General features: G+C 41.4%; 1 protein-coding gene across 1 annotated transcript in view; it reads right to left on the reverse strand.

The window, feature by feature from the left end:
* E2F6 (E2F transcription factor 6) overlaps positions 1-22557 on the reverse strand; it is a 101169-nt gene that overhangs the window by 69432 nt on the left and 9180 nt on the right. Inside the window, exons 2-4 of the mRNA XM_029595913.1 lie at positions 12730-12784; positions 11809-12025; positions 553-600 (exon numbers count right to left, since the gene is read on the reverse strand). Of these exons, the coding sequence (XP_029451773.1) occupies positions 553-600; positions 11809-12025; positions 12730-12784 (320 nt within the window). The remainder of the gene's footprint in view (positions 1-552; positions 601-11808; positions 12026-12729; positions 12785-22557) is intronic.

The raw sequence follows: 22557 nt of genomic DNA on the forward strand, positions 1-22557 counted from the left end.
TCGACGTGGTTCCTGAGGATGCAGAATGTATATTTACATTTTGTCCCGTGATGGTCACATGTTCAGTGTGTCACGCATGTGAGAACCATCTGTCAGGTGTGTCCCGGCCGAAAAAAGGTTGAGAACCACTGTGTTAAAAGATGCTTGCAGATGGAAAGAAGGAACATTGGATCATTTTGAATAGCAATGCATAGGAAAATAAGACTGTGAGCTAAATACATTACATAGGGATACCATGTATAAGGACAATGTGAACCAGTTTCACTGTTTTAGTTCATCCAATTTAGGTTTCAATATGGCAGAATCATCAGGATCACACCCACTGCTCTCCGCTTTAGCCAGTAAACAGGCTACCCCGAAAAAGCAGAAAACCTTATTCACAAATTGTATATTCTTTATATATCTGAGGGTGCAGAAAGTTACCAAACCTATCGTAAAGAAATTGTGGTAAACCAAAGCTTCTGGGGATTCTGTGTGGCAGACTTGACATTTCCTTGTACAGCAAAATTACTGCTGCTCGGTATACACAGCTTTCACCAGAACGTTACTTTCCTTGCTGCTGAAACTGGTTCTATGCCTCCACACAACTCCATAGGGGCTCTGCAGAGAGAAGAAAAAAAAAGATCCCAAGGGCACTCAGGCATTTTTTAATCATTCAAAGGATCACTGAAAACAAACATTCACAAAAAGAGACAATCGTAGTGCACTCTAAAGAGGAATTGGACCAATAAACACTGAACTTTCCTTCCCTGCACCCAGATCTAGACCCATGTAAACTATCCTGAAAGGTCACCTACTAATATTTTCTCTTCCTTGAAAGATCATGAATATGTGAACTGCTGCTAGCATAGCCTGCATGGATCCAGGTTTAGTTGGAGGGATTCTGTTTTAATGAAAATCAGAGAACTACATTCTTTTCTGTTCCTATTTTGAATGCAGTTGTGCCATTACTGCTTGGACAAAAGAACAAATAGATGTCTGCACCAACATTTAAGCACTTGTTACCCTGCCCACCTCCTGAAAATCATGTTACATATCTTTAGTGACTTTTAATGCTCCTGTCTAGTGAATAAAACTCATCAGGCTAAACACTTTAAATCAAATGCTTATAAAGAAAGAAAAAGGCTAAACCAAAGATGTACAAATGGAATAAATCTAAACAGTTTTCTAATTTAAAAAATGGAAATAATGGTAGGAATGAAATTCTGCCGGAACCCACTGATTTTCATTTTTAGAAAAAAATTGGTTTAAAGGAAAAAAAAAAAGCACACACTTTTACTGAAATTATGCCATAGTTACAAGGAGATCTCACCTTTCACAAAGCTCTCTCAACTGACAACAGTTACAAATACAAACTTAAAACATGCAGAAAGCTTAAATGCACAAATGGATCTACAAAAAACAGAGTTACAACTGTCAAAGATTAAGAAAAACCTCCACTAAATGGAAGGTCCAGCAACAAGAAAAAAAATCCCGTGCTAGAAGAAGGTATTAACAGATGGCACAACACGTGTGCCACCAAAATGGACAAATGGAAGCAAATTATATCATCTTAACATGCACAGCAGCATGATCTGTCCTAAACCCTAAAAAACAAACAAAAATTCACTAGATGGGAAAGATTATAATAATCAAATATTAAAGACTATAACAGGGGGTTCAACAACTCTCAGCATGCAAGAGGATTATATAAACATAAGAAATAACATATTGAGCTATATTGAGCGCAGCATCCTGTCTCCAACAGTGGCAAATCCAGGTCATAAGTACCTGGCAGGATCTCAAAGAACAGACAATTCTTCTTGCTTATAACCTAAAATAAGTAGTGGCCTTCCCATGTCTATGTACCTATTCTAGTTCCCCTATATCTTTTTTGAGATGGGGGCAACCAGAATACATGGATACACCGTGGATCGATACAGAGGCAAGCTATCCTGGCACATTAATCCGATTCTCCTCACATCTCATGGCAGTAACCAAAGTATCAGAAGCAGAAATTACTACTCACCTGACAATTTCCTTTCCTTGAGGAGGATAGGTGGATCCATGACCAGTAGGGTTATACATCTATACCAGCAGATGGAGATAGAGCAAAGCTGATGTCACAGTATATACGAGGGTAAGTCAGTAAGCAAGTCACAAATCTCTCTAAGGTAATAAAATATATATCTGTAATGTTGTCATATTCCATAGATGGCAGCACCTTAGAAGTGCTTATGTATATAGTTATTTAAACTATGCATGCGCAGGGGCTGTGTACACAAGGAAAATGGCTGCCGTGTTGACAGATTGTACGGTCGAAGAACAAAGTGCTGTTGTCTGATTTTTATGGGCTAAGGGCTTAGTGGCAAAAGACATTCATAAAGAAATGTATCCAGCATATGGAGAGAAATGTCTCTCACGTAAAGCAATTTATAACTGGACCGATAAATTTGCACAAGGACGTGACAACGTGAACGACGAAACCAGACCTGGTCGACCTGTAGAGATTGTGACAGAGGCAACTGTGAAGCAGGTTGAAGAGATGGTTCGCGCTAACCGGAGGGTAACAATTGACGAAGTTGCCATAGAAATTGGGTGTTCTCACGGATTAGCATATTCCTTAGTGCACGATGCATTGAACTTTTGCAAAGTCTGTGCAAGATGAGTTCCCAAACAGCTGACCGAAGACAATAAGAACAACCGGATGGGTGTTTGTTTGGAAAATCTCTGCCGTTATGCAAACGAAGGTGAATCAGTGATGGCACGTATTGTTACTGGTGATGAGTCGTGGGTGCACCACTATCAACCAGAAGCGAAACACGATTCCATGCAGTGGAAGCATCCACTATCACCGAGAAAGTTCAAGCTTGTGCCTTCTGCAGGAAAAGTGATGTTGACTGTTTTGGGACCGAGATGGGATACTCTTAACCAGTTTTCAGAAGCGTGGTGAATCTGTTAATTCGGCTTCCTACTGTGCTACTCTATTAAAGCTTAAAGGAACTATTCGTAGAAAACACCCAGATCTGGAAAAAAGAGGAGTGCTGATTCTTCACGATAATGCCAGACCACACACTTCGAATGAGACTCGTCAGACAATTGCAAACCTGCACTGGGAAGTTCTTGACCATCACCATACAGTACATATTTGGCACCCAGCGATTTTCACTTGTTTGGCAAACTAAAAAGCCATCTCTGTGGTAAACATTTCACCAGTGATGAAGAAGTGGAACAAGAGGTGAAGCGCTGGTTACGATGCCAGCCAAAAGACTTTTACGCAGAAGGTTTTGACGGACTTTTCAAACGCTGGGACAAATGTATAAATGTTCGCGGCGATTACGTTGAAAAGTAGTTGGTTTTTCCAGAAAAACTGTTTGTGACTATATTCTGTATATTTCACAGTAAATAATTCATCTTTTGCATTTAAATAAATTTCATGAATATTAATCCCATGTATGTTTGTGACTTACCCTAGTATAAGAAATCAATAAATCTCAAACCCCTCTTGGAAAAAATGTTTTACCCAATTTGTATATTAGTTACCCCAATGTTGGGTGAAACATTTAAGCCGGCATTGAAAAAAAATTTTGTAATCCCAAGAAAAAAATTTTTGATGAGAAGAGGAACCTTTCATGTATTGGTATCATGAACCCCACCGGGTGATACAGTTATATTATAATCCTAAACGTACCTCCTCCATCCATGCTTTTTTTTTTTTTTTTTAACGTATCGTGTGAAAACACCAAGTGAATCAATCATTTGTTTTTAAAAAATTTTTTGCTTGCCTGTAAATTCCATATTATTAAGAACTTAAGCAATTGATGTCACAGTCCCGGTAATATGTAATGTAACCCAAACGCTTATGATTCTTAGGCAAGCTATATCAACCTCTCAGGCATTGCAAATTGTGAAAAAAGGCTTTAACACAAGCTCAAACATCCCGACTTATCTGATATTGTAAACCAATGACGACGCAGCTACGTTTCAAGTCCATCCAGGGACTCTGCCAATTTTGGCAGAGTCGTTTTTGACTCTGATTGAAGACAGTATATTAAGTTTACCAGGCAAGATTTCAACACTCACCGACAGAGGATTCACAGAGGATGAATTCCCTGATGAAAGGTCCTGGATGGACTTGAAACGTGGCCGCGGTCATTGGTTTACAATGTCAGATAAGTCAGGATATTGATTGAGCTTGTGTTCAAGCCTTTTTTCACAATTTGCAATGCCTAAGAGGTCGATATAGCTTGCCTAAGTATCATAAGCGTTTGGGTTACATTACATATTACCGGGACTGTGACATCAATTGCTTAAGTTCTTAATAATATGGAATTTACAGGCAAGCAAAAATGTTTTTAAAAACGAATGATTGGTTTACTTGGTGTTTTCACACGATACATTTAAAAAAAAAAAAAAAAAAAAAAACGCATGGATGCAGGAGGTCCGTTTATGATTATAATATAACTATCACCCGGTGGGGTTCATGATACCAAATCATGAAATGTTCCTCTTCTCATTAAAACTTTTTTCTTGGGATTACAAAAATTTTTTTCAATGCCAGCTTAAAAGTTTCACCCAACATTGGGGTAACTAATATCATACAAATTGGGTAATTTTCCAAGAGAGATTTGAGATTTATTTATTGATTTCTTGTATAAATCCCTCATAATCTATTGGGTGCCATTTAAAGATTTGGTGTTATACAGTATATATAAGAATATAAGAAATTGCCATGCTGGGTCAGACCAAGGGTCCATCAAGCCCAGCATCCTGTTTCCAACAGAGGCCAAACCAGGCCACAAGAACCTGGCAAGTACCCAAACACTAAGAAGATCCCATGCTACTGATGCAATTAATAGCAGTGGCTATTCCCTAAGTAAACTTGATTAATAGCCGTTAATGGACTTCTCCTCCAAGAACTTATCCAAACCTTTTTTGAACCCAGCTACACTAACTGCGCTAACCACATCCTCTGGCAACAAATTCCAGAGCTTTATTGTGCATTGAGTGAAAAAGAATTTTCTCCAATTTGTCTTAAATGTGCTACTTGCTAACTTCATGGAATGCCCCCTAGTCCTTCTATTATTCGAAAGTGTAAATAACCGAGTCACATCTACTCATTCAAGACCTCTCATGATCTTAAAGACCTCTATCATATCCCCCCTCAGCCGTCTCTTCTCCAAGCTGAACAGCCCTAACCTCTTCAGCCTTTCCTCATAGGGAAGCTGTTCCATCCCCTTTATCATTTTGGTTGCCCTTCTCTGTACCTTCTCCATCGCAACTATATCTTTTTTGAGATGCGGCGACCAGAATTGTACACAGTATTCAAGGTGAGGTCTCACCATGGAGCGATACAGAGGCATGATGACATTTTCAGTTTAATTAACCATTCCCTTCCTAATAAATAATTCCTAACATTCTATTTGCTTTTTTGACTGCTGTAGCACACTGAGCCGACGATTTTAAGGTATTATCCACTATGATGCCTAGATGTTTTTCCTGGGTAATAGCTCCTAATATGGAACCTAACATTGTGTAACTACAGCAAGGGTTATTTTTCCCTATTTGCAACACCTTGCACTTGCCCACATTAAATTTCATCTGCCATTTGGATGCCCAATCTTCCAGTCTTGCAAGGTCCTCCTATAATGTATCACAGTCTGCTTGTGATTTAACTACTCTGAATAATTTTGTATCATCCGCAAATTTGATAACCTCACTCGTCATATTCCTTTCCAGATCATTTATATATATATTGAAAAGCACCGGTCCAAGTACAGATCTTTATCCTGTTGGACTCTATATCCTCCCGGACATAAAGTGCCACACCCCCAACTTGATTCTCCCTATCATTGTGATATGATTTGTACCCTGTATGGTTACCCTCCTTCCATCAAGTTTCTGTAATGCCAATTATGTCAATCTCATTATTTGCTGCTATACACTAACTCTCCCATCTTACTTCTTAGACTTCTGGCATTGGCATACAGACATTTCAAAGTGTGTTTTTTGTTTGTTTTAACAACCTGCTTTTCAGTTGTTTGGGATAATTCGGAAATCATTAGCTTTGCTGATTTTTTACATATAGGCATATGGACTATGTTTGCTTTTAATGGAACCTCTGTTGGGATGCCCTAATTCTCCTGTTTCATTAGTATCCTTCAAGGATAAGTTTCTCCGAACCATGCACTGCTGAGTGACTGTCGGCTTTCCCCCTTGTTCTAGTTTAAAAGCTGCTCTATCTCCTTTTTGAAAGTTTGGAACCAAGCTGTTGGCACTCTCTGGTTAAGGTGGAGCCCATCCTTTCGGAAAAGTCTCCCCTTTCCCCAAAGGTTTCCCCAGTTCCTTACAAAGCTGAATCCCTCTTCCCTGCACCACCGTCTCATCTACACATTGAAACTCTGGAGCTCTGACTGCCTCTGGGGACTGCATGTGGAACAGGAAGCATTTCAGAGAATGCCACCCTGGAGGTTCTGGATTTTAGCTTCCTACCTAAAATCCTAAGTTTGGCTTCCAGAACATCTCTCCCACATTTTCTTATGTCATTGGTGCCCACATGTACCATGACAGACCTCCCTCCTATCTAGGTGACGCGTGAGGTCTGCCACCTTCGCACCAGGCAGGCAAGTTACCAGGCGGTCCTCACGTCCACCAGCCACCCTGCTATCTACATTTCTAATAATCGAATCACCAACTATGATGGCCGGCCTAACCCTTCCCTCCTGGGCAGAAGCCCTGGGAGACTTGTCCTGAGTGCAAGAGGACAATACATCACCTGGAGAGCAGGTCCTTGCTACAGGATCACTTCCTGCTACACCAGAGTGATGTTCTCCTACTGGGAGACCTTTCTGATCCAAGGCAGCACTAGGGCTGCCAGACTGGATTTGGGACTTGGCTACTATGTCCCTGAAGGTCTCATCAATGTACCTCTCTTGTCTACCTCAGCTCCTCCAAATCTGCTACTCTAGCCTCCAGAAATCAGACTCGTTCCCTGAGAGCCAGGAGCTCTCAGGGAACGAGTGCGATCTCTGGAGCTAACACCCCTGCTCTGACATCAACTTACCAGTATTCTCTTGATTATTGACAGACAACCATTCTAGCACTCAGTTAATAGGAAAACACTGAGCTCAGACAATGAGTGTAATAACACTACTCTAGGGTCTGGAGTGACATTTACCAGTAACCCCTGGAACTCGCAGCCATGCAGGACAATAACGCAAACATCCGGCAGCTGAGGGCAGTAAGGTGGATCCACTATCCTCAAAAGGAAATTATCTATTAACAGAGCCTTCTCTCTTGCCGCACCCACATTATGGAACTCACTGCCTCATGATATTCGAATAGAGACTTATACCCCCATTTTCAAAAAGAAACTTAAAACCTGGCTCTTTCGGCAAGCCTACTCCATTTCACCCCCTATTACATAAACCCCCATGTGAATTGTTAGATTGATATCCTGGTATGAACGCCTTTATGTCTGCTGATTCTGTACTGTGCACTTTCATGTATATAGTTCTAGTTATAATTATTATAATCAGCATCTCCCCATTGATGCTTGTTATATCTAAGGGCTCCTCCCGAAGATTATCTATATGTTACTGAGTTCACCATCTTTATGTGTTATATGTAAGGGCAATGCCCAAAGTTTTATGTTCATTGTGAACCGATACGATGTGCGAACGGATATCGGTATATAAGAAATGTTAAATAAATAAAAATAAATAAATAGTAATTTCTCCTCTCTTAGCATTTGGATAGGTGGATCCACAACCAGTGGGATGTAACAAAGCTTCTCCCGAACAGGGCAGGAGGCTGCCTGCAGCCTATCAATACCGCACATGTGAAAGCTGTATCCTCCCGGGCCCTCAAATCCAGGTGGTAATTCCTGGTAAAAGGTATGTAAGGAGGACCACATCGCAGCTCAGCAAATCTAGACAGGAGACAGCAATCTGATCTCTGCCCTTGACACCGTCTGAGCCCTAGAGGAATGAGCCCTAATCTGACTATGCAATGGCTACTCACGCGACCGTGACTACCTCAGCCTGTTTACTCCCATCATGGAGTACAAACAGCCTGTCTGTCTTCCCGAGAAGTTCAGAAACCACTAAATACTTCAAGATATGCCTCAACATCCAAGGACTGTAACAGGCGATATTCATCCCCATCTCTTTCCCTGTCCAGAGTCGGCAGAGAAACTGATTGATTCAAATGAAAATCCGAGACCACCTTTGGCAAAAAAGATAGAACAGTAAGCAACTGGATCGCCCCCGGAGTCACTCACAGAAACATTTTCTGGCAAGACAAAGCCTGCAGTTCAGAGACTCTATGCACAGAACAAACTGCCTCAAGAAACACCATTTCAAACGTAAGTAACCTCAAGGAAAGGCTGCGCCATGGTTAAAAGGAAATCCAAAACCAGATTAAGAGTCCACAAGGGTACTGGCAATCGCAGGAGAGGATGAAGATGCTTCAACCCTTTTAAGAAACGAGCCACATCTGGATGAGCCAACAAGGGTCCAACATTCACCTTACTTCAGAAACAGGCAAAAGCCACCACCTGTACCTTCAATGAATTAAGAGCCAACCCTTTACTCAATCCATCCTGCAAAAATTCCAAAATGAGCGGGATCTTAACGAACAAGGGAGAACCCTTCGATTCTCACATCAAACCTCAAAACATTCGCCAAACCCGCACATAGCTAGGGAAGTGCAGTACTCTCTTGCTAGTAGCAAGGTGGCAATCACTGCAGCAAAATATCCACACTTCAGCATCAGAGCCCTCTCAAAAGCCATACCTTAAGACAAAGTTGAGTCGGACCTTCATGAAGAACACAGGCCCCTGCCGAAGCAGATCCATGTGAACTGGTAATCCAAATGCCACCCTCTTTCAACACTGCCGCAACCACCACCATAACTTTGGAAAAGGTTCTGGGCATGGTGGCCAACCCAAAAGCAACACTCAAAACTGATAGTATTGCCCCAAAACAGCGAAATGCAGAAACTATTGATGCTCCAGGCAGATGGGAATATGAAGGTGCACCTCTGACAAATCTAGGGAAGTCAGAAAATCCCCTGCCTATACTGCCATTATCATTGGAGCATACGTTTTCCATGCGAAAACAAGTCACCCGCAAATGATCGATTCTTTTGAGATCTAGGATAGGGCAAGAGGAGCCCTCCCTTGGGCACAACGAAATAAATAGAATATTGGCCCATATTTTCTTGAGACCTGGGCACTCAAACTATAGTCTGCAGGCTGAGGAGCCTTGACAACATACACTCCAGTGCTTGCCTCTTCTGTGAAAGTTGCAGGGAGACACCATGAAGATGTCCCGAGGAACACTGAGAAACTCCAGAATGTAACCATCTCTTATCACCTCCAGAACCCACTGGTCTGACATGATCTCAACCCATCTCCAATAAAAGAGAGACCACCCACATCTCCTGTTCCCAGGGGTGGGTCGGCACACCTTCATTGAGAGGCTTGGGGAGCACCACTACCCAAGCCTGCACACTTTCTGAGTTGCCTATGATAAAAGGACTGAGATCTACCCAAAGGTCAAGTCCTCTGGGAAGCTGCTCCTCTGTAGGGTCAAAAGCATCTGAAACCCATAGCACAACCTCTTGTACCAAAGGAGCTAGGCATCTGCTTATCTTCTGGTAACTGAAGAACCTGGGCCTCACCCCACTTATTGGCCATTTTTTCCAGCTCACTCCCAAAACAAGAGCGATCCTTTAAAAGACAATTTTGAAGTCTAATCTTACGAAATTGCATCAGCCCACCAATTCCTGAACCATTCCCGCATCATGCTGGGAAGGACCGGGCTTAGCAAAATCAGACGGAGACAAGTCTCCCTGAGCCTGCAATCAGTGCTGTCACAAGTTAGAGGGAACGCTAGGCTGAGATGCTTGAATATGGCAAGCAGTATAAAGGGTAAGGTACTTAAGACTTCTTTGCTATTCTGCGCCAGTCATTTGACAGCATGGTCTAAACAGGCATCTGAGAAGCGTGCTCCAAGCTGTACTTGCAATAGGTGTTTGTAAACAATAGGCGCTCAAAAAATAGGCACCTAATGTACTATTCAGGTAGACTCCCAACTTGAACACCCATCTAGGTGCCCCGAAGCACACAACTGAGCGCCCAGGTAGGCACCCATATGCACCCAACTAAGCGACGAGTTAGGCGCACAACTAGACACATAGCTGGTCATGCAAGCATGTACTAAGGTACCTGAAGAGGGCAGTCTTATGAGCAGAGAAATGGCATGCGATTGCCACCACAGCCTACCACGCAGTGAAAAATCGAAACCTAAGAGCGGGGCCTAGCCCAGAGGGCTGCTCAACCCACCAAGCTGCCTGAGTCCCCCCCCAGAGGTGGGAATGGACGTCTGATCAGTGCACAGAGGATGAAAACCAGAGGGGAGAGGAATCCCTAAAATCAATTCCCCCTCTATTTATTTATTTATTTATTTATTTAAAGTACTGTTTGCCCGACTCAGCCCATCTCAGCCTTGGGGGGGGAGGGGGGGTGGGTGTGGAGGAGAGCATATACCTTCACCACCATGCTCGGCTTACTGCACCTGCTTGTCTTTTAGCTGTTTTTTTGCTAGATCCACACCAACAAAAAACAGTTAATGGAGCAAGGGAAAGATCCAAAGAAATCACCTCAGGAAATTCAACTGAGGGAGGAATCATAAGGTATCACCACAGGAGAGCGGGGAAATAGACCTCTCTTTTCTCATTCTATTAAAAAAAAATGGAGATGGAGAATACTGGTGGGCTGAGGTTATAGCAGGGGTAAACATATTTTGACGTCAGCTTTGCTCAGTCTCCATCTGCTAGTAGAGATGCATAACCCACCGGTCATGGATCCACCTATCCAAATACTAGAAAGTGTACAATCACAGATTCTACAACTTAGACCTTTACTCACTTTCTGCTTCCAATAATGCTACTGCCCCCAAGAGGCTTGTGGGGAGAGAGGATCAGAGATCTGCAAGTTACAGAGGACTGTGGCAGCTTTCCAACATGAGGAAATAGTCCTACCTCCTCAAAGGAAGTATTCCTTCAGGGGGGACTTCTCCACCCTTGCTCTCAGTGCACAATACACTCCCAAATCTTTTAAGAGGTAAGGGGGATTTGGTGTTTGGTAAAAAACTTAATTGATGATCTTTGGTCTATAGCAGGGGTTCTCAACCCAGTCCTCAGAACAGGTTTTCAGGATATCCACAATGAATAAGCATAAGTTAGATTTGCATACAATGGAGGCATTGCATGCAAATCTTTCATACATATTGTGAATATATTGAAAACCTGACTGGGTAGGAATGTCTCAAGGAGTGTGTTGAGAACCACTGGGCTTTAGTAATACAGGAAGGTCATCATACTATATAAATGGAGGAAATTAAGATTTCAGTATACCTCTTAAATGTAATCCACTTTCAAAAAAGCAACAGCATAAAATACAAAAAAGTAAACAGGACTGCTAACTAACACCTCACATTAGACAGTTAATTTTTTGGACATCCAATTTTAAAGGAACATTGCAGCTCAGAACAAACAGATTACACCAAGATAATTTATGGTTAGGAAACCTGGAACAATGCGAAGTCCTACACCTAAACCAGAGGAAAAAAAAATGCATAGGTAAACAAACTAGGCTTTTGCTCTAAGTATTAACATAAAAAGACTATCTCTAGAAAAGCTCAAATGGTACCTGTAAATTATAAAGTTTGGTAACAGCTACAAATTATGAAAGGGAAGGAATCCACTTTTCCTCAAACAAGGCCTTGGCGAAACCATTTGACAAAGAACTAAGCAAAAACTTACATCCATTGGATAAGGTTCTTTGATATTTTCTGAACAAGGCGGATTCCATCTAATACGTTGGTGATGTCATATACTCTTCTCTTCCGCACCCCTAAAGTTCTTGCTACATCATTTAAATCAAGAACGCCACCGGGAGCATTTTTGACAAGTTCCATGAACTTCCGGGTCAAGTATACCAGGGATACGTCAAAACGAGAGCTAGGAACTTTAATGGATTCTGTAATATTAAACAACACAAGGTTGAACAACAAAGATGCAATCATACAGCAGTGCACACCCATTGGTTAAAAGACTTTCAAAATTGTAATGCTACATGCTTCAAAATAAACTGTTAGAATATTCCACATACTATTCCTAGGTCTTCTTTTTTTCGTCTCACTAGATTTTATTCCTTACACCTTCTTAATTGCAACAAAAGGTGTTATCTGTTGTGGACATGTGGCTTGTTTTGAAGTATCTTCTTCTAAACCCTCCTTTGGCTGCTCATACTGTCTTTACACTGAAGACAGTACCCTAGGCACCAGGGTGCTAACAGCCCTTCCTCTCTAATACCAGTCAATGCAGCAGCCTCCTGATCTAGTCTGATGCAAAAAAGGGAGCAAGATAAAGCAAAAAGGAGCACACAAAAACAAGAACTAAAAACAAACCATAAAAGTTAAAAGGAGTGTCAAAAGAATGAAATTTTCCCTTTACCTTTTCATAGATTTTTTAAAGCCCTTTGAGTACTACTACTATGCAGTTTATCCAAGCCTCACTATAGTCGCTGAGTGAATGCATCACTAAATCCAGCATCCTTTACTGTACTGAGAGGTCCAGGGTCACTGCCAATGTTCTAGATGCCACAAGGAGCACACACACAACCCAAGACGTCGGCATTGAAGAAACAATTCTTTTCTAATTTGAATACATAAGTAAACTTACTTCTCAATGCTGAAAAATGTTTATCCTCCTCCCCTCTTTTGGTTATTTTCTGTCTCTGGAAAACAAGCAATTTTTTTTTTTAGATATAACACAGGAAGGGGAGCATCAGGCTACAGATACTATCTGTTCATTTAAATAGGGTAGATATGTAAAGTTTAACCTGGCTAAATTGCCGTCACATCAAAATTTCATAGTTCTATTGGATTGTTATGCAGCAACCCAAAGGCTCGGAACGTCTTTCTCCAATTAGCTAGCTAGTCCCAATAGATTTGGCCCTCTTTTGGTCTATCAGACTCCTTATAACTGCAAGTTACTTTGGTTGACCTCCATGACATTGTTGCTGATATAGCTCTAGATGCCCACAAGCTTGTAATCCTTGGTGATTTTAACATTCACGCGTTGGAAACCTGTTTCAGTTGTATCAAAGGCTCCATACCTGCTATTTTGGCATTTATCAAACCGTGAGGGGTTCCAGCTTCCATTTCTTGCTATCACTCTATGGTTGAATCATCCTATCTACCTTCTCTCACAAGACTCATCCCAACCCCTACCTTCCCCCCACCCCCGAGCAGAACAAGCACTAAAGGGAGAGGTGAGCTGGAGAATGAGAGGGCTGTAGCAAACAATACTGCTGGGTTTTGGAACTAGCTCTTTGGCACGCCAATGAAACATGCTTGCCTCTGCTATAAAGAAAAGCAGAAAGACCGTTTTCTTTTGTTTTTTAAAAAGAATGTTGCTGCTGCCTCTCAGTCCTGTCCATGTTTCTCCTGTAATGCAGAGGAAGAAGCGGGAAGGAGTATAACACTAATTGCACTTGGTTTTATTTAGGACCAGAGAGCAAGGACTGAACAAGGGGCAAAGTAAGAACATGAGTGAAAAAAGCCTTCCTGCTAGTATTTAAACAAGTGTATGTTTTGTTTGCAAGCCACTGTTACCACTGCCTCCATACATCTTTGTGTGCCATTTTTAGTGCTTTAAAACGTTTTCCTATGAAGCTATCATTGTACTATGAAATTACTATGAAAAAAGTATTCAAGGTTCCTGACATGCCAGAATATGCTGAAATGCATGCTAAAAGTTAAAAGGTATGTCAAAGATCAGCTTTAAGTTTCATTCCTGCCTTCTGGGCTCAATTTACAAGAAATCACATGACTCACAAGAATCCCAGTCTCAATAACATATGAGATACAATTATGTCAACTAATTAGGAGAATGTTATGCAAACTAGCTCATCAGTGTGTAAATTGCAGGTGCAACCTATTTAATCTATTGTGCCAACAATGCTTTCTGAAACTACTTCTGAATTGTCTTGCTGGTAAACTTGCACACTCCTGGAATATTCCATACTTATAAAAATCTTCTTTAAGCTGCCAGTATGAAGTGTTTATTTTGATAGCCCACAACAGCCCTCCCCTATGCTTCTCCTGCTCTAATTGTGATTCCTTGTGGTTCCACCAAACCAGTTCAGAATGCATGGGTTTTGATCCCCTGCCAGCAGATGGAGAAGGACTTGCTGTAGTCACCCTATACAGAGCACTCTGAAGCTTGCAGCACTTCAGCATTCTCTGGCTCTAGCAGATGTTAGAAGAGTAAAGTTTCCAGCATGAATATTTTGACTTACTGCCCCTGGGAGCTTGTGTCTGTGGCTTCCTGGTTGAGTGTGGAGAGGGGAAGGATTTGATGGCTCTCTGACTTGCTTCCCTTTCAGGAAAGGGGTGGGGGGTTGAAAGCCAGAGAAATCTGGTTCCTTCCTTCTCTCTTACAGTCCTCATCTCCCCTGATCAGGAAGGGGAGTGGGGTGGGCAAGGTAGTTCCCATCAGGCAGTATTAATGTCTTTCGCTTTCTTTTCCTTAAGTCTTCTTTTGGTTCTGCTTATTAGAAGCATTAAAGACTTTTGAATTTTTTATTTTTTTTTAATCTTCCTATGATGGCCTGGAGTCTCCTTGCAGTGGAGGCTGTGTTAAGTATGTAGCTTGAGTGTGAGCTGTTCATTTGTTGGGGGCACTTGCTGTGCCATAGATTCCTGTGGGATATGCAAAACGGTGTGCCTCTTACAAGGGATGGTGCAGGAGTTCGGCCACCACTGACGTTTGCAGGAGCAGCCTGGAAGAACCAGAAGCAGGTGCCTGTGGGAGAGTTCCAACCCTCCACTCCCCACCCACTGAATGTATATCTGGGTGGATAGGATCACATAGAATCCAGCTGATGCTTTTGGCTAGTCCCAGGGCAGGATCCTCTAGCAAAGAGAGGCCTTCTAAAATGGGAGAAGTTCCCCAATAACATAGTAAATGACAGCTAAAGACCCAAACGGTCTATCCAATCTGCCTAGCAAGATGCTTAGGGTAGTAACTAATGTTCCATGCAGGTTACCTCCATGCAGAAATGTTGCAACTAAAGTTAATATAGGTTACTCCTCCATTTCCATCTTCTAGACTCTAGGGATCCAGTGTGTTTATACCATGCTCTTTTTTTTAATTAACATTTTTATTAAGGTTAATAGGATAACAGTTATCAGTAATCCAGACATGGGATACATTACCAATATTTAGTTGCTCGCTAACAATTTCCTAAACCTTTACAGCATCCTCTAGTGCCCATAATACTGAACCCTGTTTTTATAATAGTACCCCTCCCCATCCCTTCCCTTATGTCTCCCAATATCCTTTTTTAGTTTGACAAGCCTGTCACTATGGAATGGAGAGTAGACTAGAATCTATTATTTCCTTATGATACTACTCACATATCAAGACATTACCATGGTTGGTGTAAATTCCAGTTATATGCAAATCTGGCAGTGATACTTAGACAATATAGACATTTTATAATACTTAAGCATATTGTCCTGCCTTATAGTGGTTAACTTCTCTAAATACTGTACTTGGGATAAATTTCAGTAACACTTGGGCTCTGTCTGGTACCGCCTCCTCCTTCCAGCTTGCTGCCACCAGCATCCGGGCTGCCATTACCAGGATCGCAAAAAAGCATCGTCTCACATAACTGAGGCCCAGATATGGCATGCCTAGCAACCAAATCTCCATATGCAGGGGGACTTGTACTCCCAGGATCTCCTGTCAGCTTCTGGCATTCTTTCCAAAAATGTTGAATTTTGGGGCAACTCCACCACATATGTATGTCCCCTTATTAAAGCATTGCCGCCAACACAAAGGAGTGCCTGTGGGAAGCCAATATGCTATCTGAGCCGGGAAATAATGCCACCTATAGAGAATCTTATACCTATTTTCCATCATTGCCGCAGACATGGAAACTGTACCCAGGCTGCGAAAAACACTCTTCCCATTGTTCTTTTGACCGATCGGGTGCCCATGCCCACCTCCCAGGCTAAAATGTGTCTCACTCCCATAGAATTCCAAGTCTTAAGCAACCGGTACAACTTGGTGGGGAAAGTTATGTTCCCAGCAAATATGCAGTATCCCTCAAATATTGAACGTCCCTGCTGAAAATCTGCCTTTACTTTCTTTAGAGGACAAAAAGTGCCTTAATTGTGCATACCCCAAAAAATCATTATGGGGAGCCCAAAAGAGCTCTAACTCGGAGAATGGGGCCAACTCATGCTCTTTTGAATTCCGTTACTGTTCTTGTGGTCACCCCCTCTGCATCCACTACCCTTTCTGTGAAGAAATATTTACTGGCACTGGTCCTGGAAGCAACCAACTTTAGTTTCACATTGCATTCTTTCCCTGCTGGGGGGAAGGAAACGATATTAGGCTGAGGGAAGAGGATGGCCTGATGCAGAAAAACATGGATTGGCTTCCTCAGGGATCCTCTACCCCTTTTTTGCTGGAATTTGTGCTATGAGGGTTTGGTTTTTTTTTTATGCAGGAATCTCTTCTGAAGATGGGGGAGGGGTTTGATTTTCAATCTGCTCCCATGGGCGTGAGATTCTAGTGACTGTAAAGTAAAAAAACAAATGTAATAATCTTCTCCTAAAACCCCAACCTCCAAATAACTAGACATCTCTAAGCACTTCAAAATGTAGCACTATTAGAAGTACCTCAAGGAAATCCTTAAGGGGAAGTTCCCATGTACATGAATTGAGAATAGATAGTGAACCCAATAAACAAAACGATGGCAAATGATATAAACATAACGTACTCAAACATTCTTGCAACTTTTACCTTCTGACCCTTTATGAGGATATGACCACCAAGACTGTACATAAGAATATAAGAAATGCCATACTGGGTCAGACCAAAGGGTCCATCAAGCCCAGTATCCTGTTTCCAACAGTGGCCAATCCAAGTCACCAGTACCTGGCAAAGGGGGCAAGATGGCGGCGTGAACAGGTTGCGTGAACGCTGAGTTCCGGTTTCTGCAATAAGATTTTTTGTAATAATGCCTGCGAAAAGGAAGGGGAAACTCCAGGTCTATCCTTCGGACCCAGAGCTAACGACTCAGCGGCTTATAACATCTTACGTACCTGTGAAGGAGTTTGAAACGGGAGGTGAAACCCCTGCTGCTGGAACGAGCGGTGGAGCGCTTGTTTCGCTGGGGGAAATCATGCTCAGTCCCCCGGATCTGTGAAAGCCCGTGATGGCAGCTCTCCCTGACCCCTCTCAGGCAGTCACTGAGCTCCAAAGTGACTCAGGCAGACCCGACGGAAGGAGGCCAGAGAGTTGGAGCAACTGTGACTCCGACAGACCTCTGAAGAGCAGGAAACATCAGGGACTGGCTTCGGCTCCCCCCCACCCCCACCCCCGAGTCAACACCGACCCGGGAGAAAGAGGAGGAAGTTTCGGAGAGATCAGTTGCTGGAGCTGGGAGGAATTTGCTGGCTGGAATTTCACCTGTGCTGAAAGTGGGTGAGTTTATCCAGCATCCCCGCTTTCAAATGCCGTTAAAGCCAGCGACGATCACGCTGGATGCTATATGGGTCCTAGTGACTACATTAGGGAACATTGTGAGTGAAATTAATGATAAAATGGATATTTTTGCTCAGAAGTTAGAAGAATTAAGGCCAATAATGGAGACGGTGGAAGCAGAGTTGGTGAGGAATCAGGAATATAAGGCTAAGATGGTGAAAGAGGTCAGCGCTGTATCACGCAGGCTGGAACATTTGGAAAACCACTCGAGACACTTGAACTTAAGATTTATAAATTTCCCTAAGATTGTGGGAGAACTTCCCTATGTTTCATTGAGAAAATATTTCTCAGAGGTTTTGAAATTTCAGGAGGGAGAAATCCCTTCAGTCAATAAGCTTTTTTACTTACCAGTTTCTGCTAAAAACCGAGAAATTTCTCAAAATATTGCAGCTAAAGGGAATCTTACACAATTTCTAGAAGACTCTACTTCTGAATTTTATGAATGTGGTACGTTAATGGTATAATTTATTACTGAGAGGGATGTTAGTGAAACAATGAAAAGATACTTTAAGAATATGGAAGTGTCCTTTAGGGGTACACATTTGTATATATCCAGATTTTGCCCCGGTAACACAGGAGAAGAGACGAGAATTTTTAGTGTTAAGAGGCCAAGTAGTCTCTTTGGGGTTTTCATTTGTGTTAAAATAGCCCTGTAAGTGCGTAATTAAGTCTTCAACAGAATGCTTTATTTTCTTCTATCCGGAACAATTAAAATCTTTCTTTAATGCTAGGAGGGTTGTTATAACTCCCTCTAATAAATAGCACTAGAGTGGATCATGTAGTAATAAGGCTTTAACGTGTCAGAGGAGCTTATGTTAAGGATGTTTCAGCTTTATTAGTCTCCAATTATTTTTCTGCCCTCAGGTATATGTTTCTTTAAGGGGAAATGCAATTGTTCTGCAACTAGATGAATGTGAAAATTGTTTTCTTTTTTTCTTTTTTGTTATGTATTGAACTTGCATATCCATTTTCTTCTAGTAAGATAATGTCTTGCTGTAATGTTATTAGAAAAATAAAATTAAAAAAAAAAAGTACCTGGCAAGTACCCAAACATTAGACAGATCACAAGCTATTGCTTATTAAATTACCATAATAGCAGTTTATGGATTTAACTTCTAGGAATTTATCCAAACCTTTTTTAAACCCAGTCACACTAACTGCTGAAACCACATCCCCTGGCAATGAATTCCAGAGTTTAACTATGCACTAAGTGAAAAAGAATTCTCTTCAATTTGTCTTAAATGAGCTACTTGCTAACTTTATGGCATGCCCCCTGGTCCTTCTATTATCTGAGAGAGTAAATAACCGATTTACATTAAATTGTTCAAGTCCTTTCATGATTTTGTAGAATTTCATCATATCTCCCTCAGTCTTTTCTCCAAACTGAACAGCCCTACCTTCTTCAGCCTTTCCTCATAGGGCAGCCATTCCATGCCCCATATCGTTTTGGTCGCTCTTTTCTGCACTCTCTCCAGTGCAGCTAAATCCTTTCTGAGATGCAGCAACAGGAGTTGCACTCAGATTTCAAGGTGTAGTCTCACCATGGAGCAATACAGAGGCATTATGATATCCTCCGTTTTGTTTGCCATTCCCTTCCTAATAATTCCTAACATTGTTTGCTTTTTTGATCGCCACAGCACACTGGGCAGACGATTTCAATGTATTATCCACTAACGCCCAGATATATTTCCAAGTTGCTCCTAAGATAGGGAAAAATAACCCACAATGTTAGGTTCTATCTGCATCACATTGCACTTGTCCACGTTAAATTTCATCTACCATTTGGAAACCCAATCTTCCAGTCTCGCAAGGTCATCCTGCAATTCATCACAATCCGCTTGAGATTTACCTACTCTGCATAATTTTGTGTCATCTGCAAATTTGATCACCTCACTCGTCATACCCCTTTTCCAGATCATTTATAAATATATTAAAAAGCACAGGTCCAAGTACAGATCCCCGAGGCACTCCACTGTTTACCTTTTTCCACTGTGAAAAAACTATTTAATCCTACTCTCCGTTTCCTGTCGTTTAACCAATTTACAATCCACAAAAGGACATCACCTTCTACCCCATGACTTTATAGTTCTTAGAAGCCTCTCATGAGGGACGTGGTCAAATCCCTTCTGGAATCCAAACATACCACATCTACCAATTCACCTCTGTCTACATGTTTATTCACCCTTTCAAAAAAAAATGTAGATTTGTGAGGCATGACCTTCCCTTGGTAAATCCATGTTGGCTGTGTCCCATCAAACCATGTCTATCTAAATGTTTTGTGATTTTATTCTTTATAACAGTTTCCACGATTTTCCTGGTACTGAAGTCAGGCTCACCGGTCTATAGTTTCTGGGATCACCCCTGGATCCCTTTTTAAATATAGAGGGTTACATTGGCCATCTTCCAATCTTCAGGTACATCGGTTGATTTTAACAAGTTACAAAATTTACTAATAGTTCTGAAAGTTCATTTGTTAGTTCTTTCAAAACCCTGGGATGTATACCATCCGGTCCAGCTGACTTACTACTCTTCGGTTTGTCAATCAGGCCTACCACATCTTCCAGGGTCACCGTGATTTGGTTCAGTTGATCAGAATCATCACCCATGAAAATCTTTTCCGGAACAGCTATCGCTTCAACATCCTTTTCAGTAAACACTGAAGCAAAGAAATTGTTTAATCTTTCCGTGATGACCTTATCTTCTCTAAATGCCCCTTTTAACCCCTTGATCATCCAACAGTACAACAGACTCCCTTGCAGGCTGCTTTGGATATATTTTTAAACGTTTTTGCGAGTTTTTGCCTCTATGGCCAAATTCTTTTAAATTTTCTCTTAGCCTGTCTTATCAATGTCTTACATTTAACTTGCCAATGCTTAATCCTATTTTCTTCTGAAGGATCCTTCTTCCAATTTTTTAAGATCTTTTGGCTAAAATAGCCCGTGTCACCTCACCTTTTAACCATTTATTCTTGTGGGAGAGAGAGGTAATTTGCCTTAGTAATCCCTGCTTGGGAATTGAACCCTGGCTTCCCTGGTTCAGGGCCCATTGCTCTGACCACTAGGCTATGACTCCACTCCAAAGAAGCAAAAGCCTACAGCACCTGGTATTCCCAGGCGGTCTCTCCCATCCAAGTACTAACCAAGCACAACGCTGCTTAGCTTCTGAGATCAGACTAGATTGTGTGCATTCGGGGTGGGCAATTAGTTTTGCCTTTCTTCCACCTTTCTTAATGCATGGAATACATCTGGTCTGTTCTTCTAGGATGGTATTTTTTTTTTAACAATGTCCAAGCCTGTTGCACACTTTTTACTTTTGCAGCTGCAAATTTCAGTTTTTTTCTAATTATTTTTCTTATTTTATCAAAGTTTCCCTTTTGAAAGTTTAGCGCTAGAGCTGTAGATTTACATACTATCTCCCTTCTGGTCATTAATTCAAATTTGATCATATTATGATCACTATTGCCAAGTGGCCCCACCACAGTTACCTCTCTCACCAAATCCTGGTCCTCTGAGAATTAGATCTAAAATTGCTCCCTCTCTCGTTGGTTCCTGAACCAATTGCTCCTTAAAACTGTCTTTTATTCCATCCAGAAACTCTCTCTATCATGCCGTGTTTCACTTACCCAGTCAGTTTTAGGGTAATTTATTTATTTATTTTTCTATACCGGCATTCGCGATAAATATCGCATCATGCCGGTTTACATTTAACAAGTGGATAGGGAACATTGATCCTAATAATAGTAATAAATAATGATAATAGTAATGATAAAACATTAACACATTAAACAAGAGAAAGGCTAAGGAATGCAGTTACAATAAAACAAGGGAGTAATACAACTTGGAGCATAGAAAAAGAAGCAGGGGATTAAATAGAGAGAGTATATATGTCAGACAATGTGCTTGAAGCATTAATGAATTGCCCTTATGAGGTAGGGATGTTAATTACCATGATTAAGGCAAAGTCTGAGCGACTATTTAATAATGGAATAGGTTCAGTTTAGTTCGGGAAAGGCTTTCATGAATAGCCACGTTTTGAGTCTTTTCCTAAATGTGGGAAGGCAGGGTTCCTGTCGCAAATATGGTGGGATGGAATTCCACAGTGTTAGTCCTGCAGTGGAGAAAGCTCTGTCTCTGGTGGTTATGTGCCTCATGGATTTGGAGTGTGGTACTTGTAGGGTTTCTCTATAGGATTCTCTGATTGGTCTGTTGGACGTAAATTTTTTGAGAGGAATTTGAAGGTTGAGCTGAGAGTGTTGATGTATAGCTTTGAAGATAGTGGTTATGGATTTATATATGATTCTGTAGTGAATTGGCAGCCAGTGCAGGTCTTTGAGGATTGGTGATATGTGGTCTCTTCTCCGAGTGTTAGTTAATATTCTCGCAGCCGTGTTTTGAACCATCTGAAGAGGTTTAGTGTGAGATGAAGGAAGACCTAATAGCAGGGAGTTGCAGTAATCTAGTTTAGCAAATATTATTGATTGCAGAATAGTTCTGTAGTCTTGAAAGTGGAAGAGTGGTCTTATTCTTTTTAAGACTTGGAGTTTATAGAAGCAGTCCTTAGTAGTTTGATTTATGAATGCTTTAAGGTTTAATCTGTTATCAATGATAGCTCCCAGGTTTCTTACTTGTGGAGCTTGTAAACTGGGTGGAGGATTTGTGTCGATGTTACTGTTTTCAGATGAAATTAGGAGGAGTTCACTTTTTGAAGAGTTTAGTATTAGATTAAGGTTGGAGAGGAGTCCATCAATTTTTTTAAGACAATTTTCCCAGAATTCAAGCGTTTTGGTGTAGGATTCTTTGACGGGGATGACTATCTGGACGTCATCTGCATAAAGAAAGTGTTTAAGGTTTAAATTAGTTAGCAGTTGGCAAAGAGGGAGCAAGTAGATATTAAAGAGCGTTGGTGAAAGGTGTTGGTGTAATTGAAATCTCCTATTATTACTGCACT

Source organism: Rhinatrema bivittatum, chromosome 3 (assembly GCF_901001135.1).
Source record: "Rhinatrema bivittatum chromosome 3, aRhiBiv1.1, whole genome shotgun sequence".
NCBI classification, from domain to species: domain Eukaryota; kingdom Metazoa; phylum Chordata; class Amphibia; order Gymnophiona; family Rhinatrematidae; genus Rhinatrema; species Rhinatrema bivittatum.